At 32.8% G+C, this 14,310-nt stretch overlaps 1 protein-coding gene across 2 annotated transcripts; it reads right to left on the minus strand.

Moving 5' to 3' along the window:
- Nucleotides 1-1,011: 1,011 nt before the first annotated feature.
- Nucleotides 1,012-12,935, minus strand: LOC100800563 (methionine aminopeptidase 1B, chloroplastic). 2 transcript variants are annotated; one of them, XM_003518633.4, is made up of 10 exons: nt 12,737-12,935; nt 12,542-12,623; nt 10,705-10,942; nt 7,046-7,207; nt 6,919-6,960; nt 5,953-6,024; nt 5,750-5,829; nt 3,415-3,512; nt 2,316-2,363; nt 1,012-1,430 (listed from the first exon to the last, which is right to left on the minus strand). In XM_003518633.4, exons 1-10 carry the CDS (start codon nt 12,867-12,869, stop codon nt 1,285-1,287), a joined length of 1,101 nt encoding a protein of 366 aa, XP_003518681.1. In that variant the 5' UTR covers nt 12,870-12,935; the 3' UTR covers nt 1,012-1,284. The 2 variants fall into 2 exon arrangements, with proteins under 2 accessions (XP_003518681.1, XP_014621682.1); XM_014766196.2 differs by lacking the exon at nt 6,919-6,960 and having other exon boundaries at nt 12,737-12,933.
- Between the last annotated feature and the right edge of the window lie 1,375 nt (nt 12,936-14,310).

The raw sequence follows: 14,310 nt of genomic DNA on the forward strand, positions 1-14,310 counted from the left end.
TACAATTATTTATATATTTGCAAGTGGCCTAAAGTAAAATTTAGGACACTTCATACGTTCGGCTGCTATCGTATATTCTAACATTATTGCATACGTATAACACCACCCGGCACTAGGATTTGTTATGGTCTTTTTCTTTTTTAAAAGTTGAATGAATATCAATATAAAGTAAAATTTAGGACACTTCACGTGTGGCTGCATTCCTATATTCTAATATATATATATATAATAGGGTAGTCCCTAAATTTTTTTTAATTTATTTTTAATTTCTGAACTTTTTAAGTCTGTTTTTAATCCCTTAACCTTTTTTTTCACTCTTTTAATCTTTTAACTTTTTTTTGTCCTTATTTTTAGTTTCTTGTAAGGATTAAAAAGTAAGAGTAAAAAAAAATTAAACTAAAAATTAGGGGAAAAAATTTAAAGGAATAAAAACTGATAAAAAAAATATTCGGGAACTAAAATAAATTTTTTTATAAAGTTTAAGGACTAAAAAATTGAAAATCCTAAAAGTAACTACATGTCAACATATTATATTCCATTACTTCTATGGGAGAATGGTTGTCCTTTTTAAATTAATAATGTGCAAAACATTACATGAGTTTGTTTTCAATCTCATTGAAGAACAATAAAACAAGATATGCAACTTAAAACAAAACTCAATTGAACTTGAAACAAAACTCAAAACTCAATTGAACTTAAAACAATCCCATATGATAAGTAGATTGAATATCATACTTTATGCAAGCGTGTATATTTCTTTAGATTGAACCCCGGGGTTATTACTGTATTGCAAGCCCAACTTCGATTTTAATTAACACGATTGAGCTCTGCGAATTCGAATATTCACTGTCAATCTGAAATTTAACTCGTGAATGTTCAGCTTTATCAAGTAGTCCCATGGCTAATGTCCACCACTTCAAATGAAATCTCAGCTTAAACTCTTTCCAATAACTTCCAAGCACATTAGACAATTGGTAACAAACAATAACCAAGCTATTCTTGCAAACTAAATTAGACTACCAATTCAACTTTCATTTTGACAGTTTGTATTCTCTGATAGAAACATGTACTGCTGAATCTATGTCTTCTATATCTGGTGCCATCATATATGAAAATTCTATGCACTAAAGAATTTGGTATACAGCTTCTGAAGGCAATCTTTACTTGCCAGAGCATAATATTCCAGAAGCAAATTGATTTAAGGGCACATATTTACAACATAGACACAAACTATATTCATATTTCATAACATGATCAATGTGGATTAAACAAAGAATTACCATGTCAACATGTAGTCAAAATTTCGGCTCCAGTCTTAGTTATCAAAATGGTATGCTCAAACTGTGCAGCCGGACTACCATCAGCTGTTAGTGTTGTCCAGTTGTCTGGCCATGTAATGGAATCAATGCTTCCCATTGAAAGAATCGGCTCTGCAATTTAGGTAGAATTCTTAAGGGATCATTCAATTTCAATTTTCAAGACTAAACACACAGCTTGACCAATACAGAGAGCAACCAACTTATTTAAAATCCACTTCCAATAGAAATTCAGAACCAGCATGAATATAAAATAAATGGCAAACAAGTTAGATTGCTATTTTCATTTGAAGACAAGACGTATGGATGTAAACGTCACAGGTGATGAGAAGCCTAGCACAAACACAATTGTCATCATATTTGCATTGGATTACTTTCATAGCAGAATTTCAAAATCGTGATACATTCTAGGTAAGGGTGGGGTGGGGGGGATATAAACTATAAAGACACAACACAACTATGCCACAAGGATAATTTGAATTATTGTTGGGAAATACCAAAGTCTCACATCAACTAGAGATAGGGCCTGAAAAGAGAATATAAGTGGGTCAACTCTCACCTTGCAAATCGATTTTATAGGATTGAGTTAGGCCCTAACTCATGTTCTAAGAATTATCAATTATGACGTAGCATTTTTATAACCATCTAGAACTGATGATGAATCTCAAAAAATGCTTTAACACCCTCAGGTAGAAAAGAAGACACAGAATGATGGACAGTGGAATTTTTTTTGGCATATTTGTAATTCCTAGTGAAAACAGAGAACGGAAACAAATACATTTCCTAAAACCAAACAGATCCCCACCTCTTCTTTCTACCAAGGCAAATTCCCCTCGTATATATTATTCCAAAACAAGGAGTCAATTCAAACTACAGATTATGAGCAGGATGAGCACTCATCAATAACTCCAAATGTTCTAGACATACCACAGTAGTATGTCAAAGACAAGGTAACAGTTATCACCTCAGATTCTTGGTACAGACTAACAATGCACTTACCAATTGTAAATGTTTGACCTTCAACCATGCGGCCTGCCTTCTCATTGCCTGTCAAAGCAATGGTATAAAATTAAAAGTCTGTTAGGAAAAAGTAATACTAAAAAATAATATCTCCTAGCTCCAGAACCCTCTCTCTGCATAACAAGGAAAACAAGAGGGAAAAGAGGAGGGAAGGTCTATCCCAATGTTGGGTTTCTATATATGACGCCCCCAAAACAACACCCAGTAGGCTTGAAATGTCGACAATGCTCTAGTCAACCTATTAAAATTTAATTTCTGGGGTTAGCAAGGACCGAGGCACATGGACTGTTTTAAAAGAAAATTGGCTCGGTTAACCAGTTTTAAAATTGGATTTTGAGAGAGAAAAATAAAGGTTCAAAAAACTGGTTTTGAAACAAATTTAAAACAGGATTTGAACTGGTTTTGAACCAAAAAAAGTTTAAAATCAGTTCAAAACTGGTTTCAAACTGGTTCAGAACTGGTCCAATGTTGGGTTTCTATATATGACGCCCCCAAAACAACACCCAGTAGGCTTGAAATGTCGACAATGCTCTAGTCAACCTATTAAAATTTAATTTCTGGGGTTAGCAAGGACCGAGGCACATGGACTGTTTTAAAAGAAAATTGGCTCGGTTAACCAGTTTTAAAATTGGATTTTGAGAGAGAAAAATAAAGGTTCAAAAAACTGGTTTTGAAACAAATTTAAAACAGGATTTGAACTGGTTTTGAACCAAAAAAAGTTTAAAATCAGTTCAAAACTGGTTTCAAACTGGTTCAGAACTGGTTTAGGTTTGTTTTAAACCAACCTTGAACCAATTTCCCAAAAACATCAAACTGAATGGGAGGGGAAATCAGATTTGGTTTTCCCAAATAAACTGTACTTACCAGTTTGGTTTGCTTTTCATAAAATTGAAAGCACACACCCCTAGGTGAACACTCTATTACGAACAGTCCAGTTAAGTAGCAATTATAAGCATATAAAATCATAGAAAAACCAAGCGACAAATGTGCAGTTAATGTAGTGTTATTTTAGACAGTCATATTATGATTGAAATTGAAAAACAATATCATGAAGAAATTATACTAGTTAGTCACTTACGATTGTGTATAATAATTGGTTCAGAATGAAACACTGTTCCCACACCATGCCCAACAAAACGCTCCACTACACCATAGCCATACTTTTCAGCATGCTCACTGAGATAATGTTTCAAAAGAAAAGCAAATACTTAAAAAATGAAAAATCACATCATCAATTAAGATATACTATAATTGTATAAAGAAACTAGAAATAGAAAGATGCATAATTAATAACTTTTAACTTAAAAAAATTAAAGTAGAAAATTCAAATGCTCTATATACATAAATTAGAATAATTATCGTGAATTAGAACATTTTTAAGACTTAATCTTCAATGGAAGTGTTTTTAAGACTTTTTCTTAACCTCTTATCTCTTTCAATCTATCCATTTCATCTTTATTTCTAAATTAAATTTTAATTTTTAAAAAAAAAAAACTAATCAATAGTTAAAAATAATCATTTATCACAATATAAATTATTTCATTACCAAAAAAATATAAATTATTTAGACTTAAATATGTTTAAGGTCCCCAACAAATGACCGAATTTTGTTTTAAGACCCTAAATTTTTTTGTTGAATCTCTGATATATTAAAATTTTTATTTTGAGTTACAAACTGATCTTCCCAACATTATCAATAATTGTGATGGTGTCATATCATCACTTAACTAACGACAAAGACTTAAAACAAAAGTTTTAATATATCAGAGACTCAAAACAACAAAAAAATTTATTAGGGACAAAAAAAAATAGATTATTTATCAAAGACATCAAACATATTTAAGCCAATTACTTATCATAAGTCTAAAATATAATTTATATATTAAAAATATTTATTTATTGTGCATTTTAATTATAATATAAATTATATATTCAAAGTATTTATTCATAACTTTTAAATACTAGTTCATATATGCAAAGGCAAATTGAGTCAATTGTACACAATCCAAAAAACAAGGCTCTAGAATGAGTGGTGACCGCCCCCTAGGGAAACTTATACTTGACACACTAGGTACTACCTTTATGCTGAAATTTGAAAATTATGTCATTATGCCATTACCATAGCAACTATCCCTTTTAGTTGCTATTCCTAATTTGCGAGAGGAATCTCCTAGATAGTTCTGGGGATTCCCCAATATGTTTTGTGTCGCTTCTTTATTTAGCTTTCAGTTCAGCTATATGTATAGCTTTAGTTGTCTGAATAATTTAAGAGATGCAATTATATTCTCCATACTTAGATTATATGGTATTAAGAGCCAATTTTCCTTTTTCTTAGAGGAAAACTCTGCATAGCTCATGACTAATGTACCCATCACCGAAAACCCTGAATAGTCATTCCCCAAAAGGTCAAACTCAAACCAGACTTTCAAGTTCCCAACTTTCCAAACCATTGACTAGAACCTTTCCATCCAAATCACCCAACACAAGTTAAATGAGTTAAATTTCAGATATTTGTTTCAGTCAGTACTCCTTGTGGTCAAATGAAAGGGAAAACGGGCAACATTTAAAATTCCAAATTCCCCTATTTAATTATCTTTGACAACTTGATGAAGCATGCTACATTAGATGGGGAGTGTTATTACAGGGCATCATAGTATCTTCATTTTAATTTTGATATAGAAACAGAAATATGAAAAAGAAATTGCATTTAGACCCACTCAATATGGGAGATGAACGACTTTTCCTGTCTCAATGTAGAGGACTTGGGGTAATGCACTGTATTTTATGTTTTAATGTATTCATCAGATCCTGCAGATGAAGACATTGATTATGTGATTGCTCTCATTTTAACTTGTGTAGTCAACAAAGTGAAAAGTGCAGTAGAATTGCAGAGTATTCATTTTTATGATCAGACAACTTTTAGATACATGGTTCCAATGGTTTTGTAGAGAACTAATTTATTAAATTAGGATTATTAGATTGAACACGTGAAATTGACAAATACAACAGAAGGTATTTTATGATTGTGAGCTGTTGCTGCATTTTAAGTGACTTAGACTTGACTTCTCGTCATTGCCCAGTGCCTAGGATCATTTGTTCCTCATCCTTTCTCTAATAAGAGTCTGCCAAGTAATATATAAAATTAAATTTTAACCCATTGTTGTACTAGGACCTTGTTTCAGGATAGTTTAGTAATTTCAAAGAATGATACAGCATTTAAATCTTCTCTAGCAGCTTGTTGTAGGAAGAATAGTTAATAATTTATAATGTTAATGGGTTCATTCTATTGCAAGGCTGGAACTAGTTTTACAAATTAAAGGAAAGTAAACCAAGATTCACATGACAAATATCAGTAGTAGTAAATTTACAAGCATGTAGGCATTTTCTTCATTATAATGCAAAGAATAATTTACCTGATTCTCTTTCCAATTTTCCTAAAGAGAGCACCGTCCTTGCACGCAGCTATTCCCTTCTCCAGGCATTCTTCAGTTACCTTCCAACATATAAAGGATTTACTCAATGAATAATCTAAATAACTGAACAACTGAAATTGCTAAATGTGATGAAAAAAGTATTTAAAGATAGTAATATTTGGTCAATGGATTACAGCCCATACCTTGACAAGATTTTTCAGTTCATCACTGACTTCCCCACAAAAAAATGTCTTTGACGTGTCTCCGTGATATCCCTAATACGGCATATAGAAGGGCATTAATTTGATTGGTCATTAACACTAAGCAATAAATATCTTAGAGAGACTATTAGTAACTAGCATTGTACCCAAAATACAATATAAAAATATATCACAGCTAATCTGTTTGAAAAAAAAAAGGGAACTACCAGACAGAGCATCATAAAATAAATTCGCACAATCAAATTTAATATACATGATGAGAAACCTAAAAAAATATCATGAGAAATTAAACTCCTACTTCGTCAGCAACCAGCTGGTTGTTCAGCAGATTATAAATAATATCGTATTTATACTTTCTCAAATGGAGAGAGAACCTCCCAGCCGAATTCCAAATTAGTCAAGGTCTCTTTCTCCTAATGAATAGGAGGGTTAAGACAAAAAAAATGGAGAGAAGCCTTTGTCCGACTGAATTATCATAACAACTCACCAATCATTTCCCTTAAATGTATTATTTTTAAGTGGAAAACTGATGAAAAATTATTACAAGTTGATACAAAATATAATGGCATAAATCATGTAAAAAAAAATTGAACACTGTCACTCATTGATATTCAACAAAGTAGCAACAACTTGCTTATTTTAGCTTTCAGCACCAACACCAATCCATGTCTATCCATACCATAGTCAATGAGTATTTCCTTCTTGTTAAAGCATGTTTGCATGGGAAGAAAATAATAGAAATAAGCTGTAAACCAGCTTCTGGTACAAGAGGCACCCTAATAACTAAACATTCTAGCCGCATGCATTAAAAGGTATAGACAAGAAAAGGCTGAAAGAGAATTACTATGAAACTGTAATTTATAAGACAGCTCCAAATAATCGTATAAATAACACTGACACTTGTGACCACTTAAGCCTAAATAAAATTTTAGTAAGGGAGAAGCATACATCCAGGTAGACTGTCACATCAATGTTAATAATATCACCATTCTGTAAAAAGAGATCATTGTCATCAGTTTTGAGCAAAATGCATGTCAAAGATAAAGTTAGAAATCACAATATAGGCTTAGAAGACCTGTAACTGCCGAGAATCAGGTATTCCATGGCACATGCACTCATTAACTGATGTGCACACGCTTTTCGGAAATCCACCATAGCCAAGGGGTGAGGGATAAGCACCAGCATCAATTATCATCTGGTGCACTGCTTTATCAATCTCATTAGTTGTTATGGAAGGCTGACAATTTAAACCAAGATTAAGTTAGATCAAAATAGCAGCACAAAGTAGATTATCATAACAAACAGAAGACAAGTTAATGTGACAGTCCACCAAAGGTCTAAAATCTTCAAATATGTATCTAAGACTTTAAAGATAGCAAACTCCATACTTCATCTAACATTACAGATCAGTTGTCACATCATAATTTTGTCGAATCATCGCCAATGATCTCAATAGCTGAACATGTAAAAATGACTAGATGGTAGTAGATGTAAATGTGAAGCAGGCCTTGACTGATCCAAATTGACTTTCAGCCATGCAACAAGAATATGAAGCATTGATGAAGAATCACACTCGGGATTTAGTGTCTCTTCCACCAAACAGAAAAGCAATTGGTTGTAAATGGGTTTTTAGGGTCAAAGAAAATGCAGATGGTTCAATCAATAAGTTTAAGGCTAGACTGGTTGCAAAAGGTTTTAATGAAGTTCAAGGCTTTGATTTTCAGAAATCTTTTCTCCAGTAGTGAAACCTGTCACTAATCGGCTTATTTTAACTCTAGCCATCACAAATCAGTGGAATCTTGCTCAGCTAGATGTCAATAATGCCTTTCTTAATGGCTTACTTAATGAGACTGTCTACATGTCTCAACCCCCTAGTTTCCAACAATCTAATTCTTCTATGGTCTGCAAACTGAATAAAGCTTTGTATATGGACTCAAGCAAGCCCCAAGACAATGGTTTGAGAGGCTGCAACCTAATCTACTTCAGTTTGATTTTATGGCTAGTAAGTGTGATCCCTCTCTTTTCATTTACAAGACTGCATATCACACTGTGTATCTTCTAGTCTAAATGGATGATATCATCCTTACTGGCAGTTCCACTCACCTGATTCAGCACCTAGCATCCCAGCTCAATTCTAAGTTTTTCTCTTCAACAACTTGGTCTGCTAGACTACTTTCGGGGAATTGAAGTTAAGACTCTTCCTCACAAGTCATTACTCCTCACTCAGAGTAAATATATCAGATTTGTTGCAGAAAACAAATATGGCGGAGGCTCAGCCTATTTCATCCCCTATGGCTTCAAGTTGCAAACTTATTAAAACAGCCTCAGATCTCTTTTCTGATCCTACTTTATACAGGTCTGTAGTGGGTGCCTTACAATATTTGACTATCACTAGGCCTGAGATAAGCTATTCAGTGAACAAAGTTTGCCAATTTATGGCCAATCCTTTAGATTCTCACTGGATTGCAGCGAAACAAATCTCAAGATACTTGAAAGGTACAATGTTGCATGGTCTTCATCTTGAACCTGCTGTTTTGGGGCAACCATACACTCTTAGAGCCCTGTGATGCAGATTGGGCATCTGATACTGATGACAAAAGATTTACTTCTGGTGCAGCTATCTACTTTAGTCCTAATGTCATATCATGGTGGTCCCACAAGCAGCAGGTTATTGCAAGGTCCAGTACAGAGGCAGAATATCGAAGTTTAGCCTAGACTACTGCACAAATATCTTGGATTCAGACCCTTTTGACTGAATTGAAAGTTCCCTTCAGCACACCCATTGTCTTTTGTGATAATCAAAGAGCAGTTTCTATAGTTCATAATCCAGTCCTTCATGCAAGAGCAAAGCTTATGGAAATTGATGTCTTCTTTGTTTGGGAAAAGTTCTGACCAAGCAGCTAGTTGTCCATCATATTCCTGCTCTTGATCAGTGGGCAGATGCACTCACCAAGCCACTCTCCCCAAGCAGATTTATTTTTCCAAGAGCCAAACTCAATGTGCTTAGACTTCCTCAAAGTCTCACCCACCTTGAGTTTGAGGGGGGTATTAGAGTATTGTACAGAGAGTTGCAGTATTCAACTGCACTCTCAGCTAAGTGAGTTAGTTAGGTGGTAGTTTACTCTACTGAGTTAGTTAGTAGGTTAGTTATTCACAGTTGTCATAACTAACTGTCTAGGCCTAGATATACCAAGCTGTAACACAAAGTTCAGTAGCCAATAATATTTTTCACTTTCCCTTTCTAAAGTTTTTCTCTCTCAAAATATCTTTTGTTACAGATGAATGTTTCCAATTGGCAACAGTTTGGTGTAATGGCCTATACTATATAGTATATTTATGGTCTAGGATAGAGATCAGTGTTATCGAATGGCGGTTATGGCGGCGCCATAACGGTTATATGAAGGCGTAACGGCGGCCTCCACCATCCGTTAGGCGCCATTTCGGGTGAAATAACAACGCCCGCCATTTGGGATATGGCACCCACCATGGCCATAACGTCGTGGCGGTTCACGGAGGCCATGACGGGTTTTTTCGATTTTTTGGACTTGGGTTGGCCAAAATACCTTGACCCGAAAACACATTAAACTCAAACGAACCCCCTTCTCACACTCACTCACTCGATCTTCTTCTCACACTCACTACTCGAACCCTAGCTGCGACCTTGTGCGAACCCATACAACTACCCACTATGCTCCAGTGACCCTCTTACTCAGGCGACCTCTCTACTCTGGTTTTTTTTCCTTTTGTTTTTCTTCTTTTTCCTGAACTATTTTTGTCTCCTTTGTTCTGAACTGTCCTCTATTCTGTTTTTTGTAATTTGAGAGTTTTAATTCTGTTTTTTCATAACTAATATTTGTTCGTTGTCCTGAGGTTTTATGAGAAAACCTCATCCCAATTGTTTTTCAGTTATAGGATAATGTCAGGGATAGGGACTGACACTGCTTCCTCAAACCCTCCTAGTAAGAGGATAGACATTGGATGGAAACATTGCACGGCTGTTAGAGAAAATGTTACGAATGAAATATGTTGTAACTACTGCCACAAGATCATGAAAGGAGGAATTACAAGGGAAAAGCATCATTTGATTGAAAAGTCAAGGAATGTTGCACCTTGTTTAGTATGCCCAAAAGAAGTTTCAGATGAGATAAGGGCAACTGAAAATAGTGACTATCTGAGTACTGTGGCTCTTTCTCATAATCCAGTTCTTCACTCCCACACCAAACACATGGAGCTGGACATTTTCTTTGTCAGGGAAAAAGTTTTGAATCGCTCCTTGGTAGTCACTGATGTTCCTGCTCAAGATCAGATTGCAGATGTCCTCACCAAACCACTATCTAGAACCAGATTTGTTTATCTTAGAGCCAAATTCAAGTTATTGATTTTTATCAATAACCCTGAGTTTGTGGGGGGAGTATAAGAGTCTATGTTTAAATTCTTTGTAATAAAGGTCCACTGTCTAATAGTAGACCTGCAGTAGGCTAGTTTTATCTCTAATAACTAACTTGTGTCCCAAGTTAGTTATTGAGTCTAGTCAGTGCTGAGTCAGCATCTAGTAGCTTCTCTAGCACTCTTCTGTTAGTCTATAAATATCTGTAAGATCCTCTCCTCACTTAAGAAATCAATACAATCAAAGTTAGTTTTCTGTTTCTGTTGAATCTCAGATTCTTTTAGCAAGAGAGTAAACACCAAGTATATAAATCACATAGAAAGTAGGCAAGAAGGAGGAAACTTTACCCTAACCATAGTTCCTGCAAAGTTTAAGACATGCGCTGCAAGCTCACCTGCAGCCCTCATTTTAGCTATACCTTCAGAATCATGAATTTGATGCTCACTTGCAATTTCTGGAAGTATATCTGAACCTACATAAGGAGGCCTTGGTATGTGGTCAGGAACAGGGAGATGTGGTGATACTCTCCCACGCCTTAATGGAGGCCTTTTCTTAAACTTTGGCACAACTCGAACTTCACGTTCTCTTCATATGACCAGACAATGAGTAAGAATCCATATTAAAGTTGCATCTACTTTTTTCTACTTCTAAATAAAATAAAAACTTTATTTGGTTACTAGAAAGCAAACGCAAGAGTAAAGAAATTCAAAAAATTATTTGCTGAAGAAAGCACTTTTATATTGCTTAGCAAAGAAGAAATGAGGGGAGGAAAGGATAAATAGATGATTTGATATCTATCCCCCATATTCCACGATCTAAATGATAGGGACACTAACTAGACGTCAAGCAGATAATGAGAAAGAACAGAGGAAAAAAATGTACAGCCCTGATGTCTCTCAAATTTTTTGATAAAAGAAGGATCTCTAAAAAAATTTATTGCCCATGTACAGCATACCATGCAATTACAATTCAACATCTAATAGAAAAAACTACAAATTCAGATTATGAAATAGCTGTACACTGGAGAACTTCTGTTCACACTTATGTAATTGAGAACTCATAAGAAGATCTATCAAACATTTTACTACCAAAATATGTTACACCACAGAATTCCAATTCAACATCCAGCACAGTACATAAACTACAAATTCAGAATATCATAGATGGGAGTTCATTAGCTTGGGCTAACCAGCAAAACTCATGGGTTTTGTTAGAAATATCTGATAATATATATTTTATATCTTAGACTATTTTAGAGTATCCTAGATGATCTGTTAGGATTTATTTTTATTTTCTATTTTTTCATTTGTTTCCTTATTTAATTTAATTAGGATCTTTTTAATTATAGGCATATTGTATCATATAAGTAGGAATATTATCTCCTATATTTAATTATGTATTTGTTGCATTAAGTTTATTAAAATGGACTCTGTTCTGTAGTCAATACACAGTTTCAACATCTCTTGCATCTGTTTTTCTCTCTTTCAATTGGTTTTAACTCAACCCAACCGACATATGGTGGGTTGATTTTGATTCATGGGTTGGTTCTAATAAAAAAAAACATCCTACAGAGAATGATTCAGGTATTGGAATTTGGAACTTCCCCAACCCACATGTTATTTTATTGTTTTTGTAACCATGTTTTCCCCAGTTTTGTGCCCAGCCAATTAAAAGCATAATAGCCTATAATATTTTGGTTGTGTTGAGCATGCGACAATAGCAGACAGATACTAGAAATTACAGAAGCATCATTTAGAGACCATGGTGATAAGAATCCGACAGATTGCTTATATAATGACGAGTTTCTTTAAAAAATTAACAAAGAATTCAAAGAATATCTAGGATGGCATTGGCTTCAGTTGGCTTGTGTTACGTATTGCTTATGGCTTTTGGTACTCAAAATTTCACCTTGGTTTTTTTAAATAACATTTTGGTCATGGCGGTGGCCGTATCCGGCTGTGATTGTGGACTGTATCAGTCACAAACAACCGCAACAACAATTTAAAACCTTGAACACAAAACATTTACTAAAAACATAGAACCTTCCCAGTTCCCATGTTCTCCAAATCCAGATTATTTATTACCTTACATTATGAACTAAAAATTTCAAATTAAACCAACTAAAATACTACAAATTCAATAGCCTAATTAATTCCAACAGAGGTGGCTTATAGGGTTGGTTACCTTCTGATATTCATGGCCTCCTCCAACCCCGAAATCTTCCTCGCGAAAACCACGAATTGCTTTCTCGAAAGCAATTGGTTCCCTGCAAAACTCATCGCAAAAGCATTCGTGTGAGGCTTCGTTTATTTAATAAAATTATTTATTTATTTACGGTTTCGAAAAAAATAAAGATGAATATAGTCGGAATTGGCGAACCTTGAAGAGTACAAGAGCGCGAGAGTGTGAGCCGAGAACCGATGAAGGATGACGAAGACAGTGAGCATTCGCCATGATGGAGTGTTGGGATTTTCAGAAATGCGTTGTTAGCGAGCGAAGCAGTGAGCGCCATTGGAAGAAGAAGAAGAGTATGTGTTTGTGAGTGAGTGAGGATAATGGAAAATGGAGGGGGTTTGAGGTTTTAGAAGAAGTAGGGTAAAAACTTAAATATATTTTTAGCTTAATTTAATTACAAACTTTACTACTAAATTTTTATTATTTTATAAATTTTATAACTTAAGTTTTATTTTCATTAATTTTACCATACATCTTTTTAATTTTACAAATTTTATCACTTAAATTTTTTTCAGAAATTTTATAATTTAAATTTTAACATTTTACAAGTTCTACTATCTAAATTTTTTTATTTTTTGTCTTTTGTTATTATGTTGGTAACAAAATAGTAAAAAGTTATTTTTTTAGGATTTGTATAGTTATAATCAATGTGGAAAAGTAACTTTTTACATTGATGATAATTATAATCAATATAAAAAATTATTTTTTTACATCTTGATGTCAAAATTAAAATCATTCATCTTTCTTAAGCGATGATAAAATACACAGAAATTGAAAATTTAAATGGTAAAATTTTGCAAAAACAAAGCTTGGATGAAAAAAAATTCAAAATAATGAAAATTGAATGATAAAATTTATAATTAAGCTTATATATTTTTTTTCTTTGACTCATGCTTATTTTAGTAGTTTATTTTGATAAGTTATTTTAAAATAACTTATGCAAAATAAACTAACTTAAAAGTTACTAGTTTTTTTCTCAATTTTATCTTTACTATTTTATTTGAAATTATGTTTTATCTTTTTATTCAATTTAATATTTATTTATTTTTTTACTATTTGGAGAAACTACTCTTATCTAATTTTATTATTCTTACACGCACACAACAATCAACTTGTCAAATATCATCCTAATTGTTCCTTAAGGTTATGAATTATTTGAATCATATCAATTTTACAACTATTTGTTAAATTATTTTTATGCTTTTTTAATTTAATCATAATTTCATATATATATATATATATATATATATATATATATATATATATAGAAGATCTTATTTGTATCATATTTTGTAGTCATGAGATGTATACATCCAAGTTATTCTTGTATAAATAGAAAAATAAATTTTTAAGAAAAATATAAGGAAAAAATATCTTATATTTTTTGTTTTAAAATAATATTATTAATAAAGTATTTAAATATAAAAAAATTATTTTAAACAATATAATTCTAACAAATTTTATTTCATTCAAATTTACTTTTTCAAAAAAAAATGAAAATTTTGAGTTTAAAGTTTAAACAATATGAGTAAAATCACCAAAATTTTATCATTTTCTTGTAATACAAAACTTAAAAATTATTATCCTACTTTTTAAGAATATAAGTTATTAGAAATCAATTTAAATGTAAAAAATATAAATATGCTCTTTTACATCATTAGACATTTATCAAATATTTTTAATTAAATCATCTAGCTTATAAGCTTCCAGTTAATTTT

The sequence above is a fragment of the Glycine max genome, chromosome 2, assembly GCF_000004515.6.
Source record: "Glycine max cultivar Williams 82 chromosome 2, Glycine_max_v4.0, whole genome shotgun sequence".
NCBI classification, from domain to species: domain Eukaryota; kingdom Viridiplantae; phylum Streptophyta; class Magnoliopsida; order Fabales; family Fabaceae; genus Glycine; species Glycine max.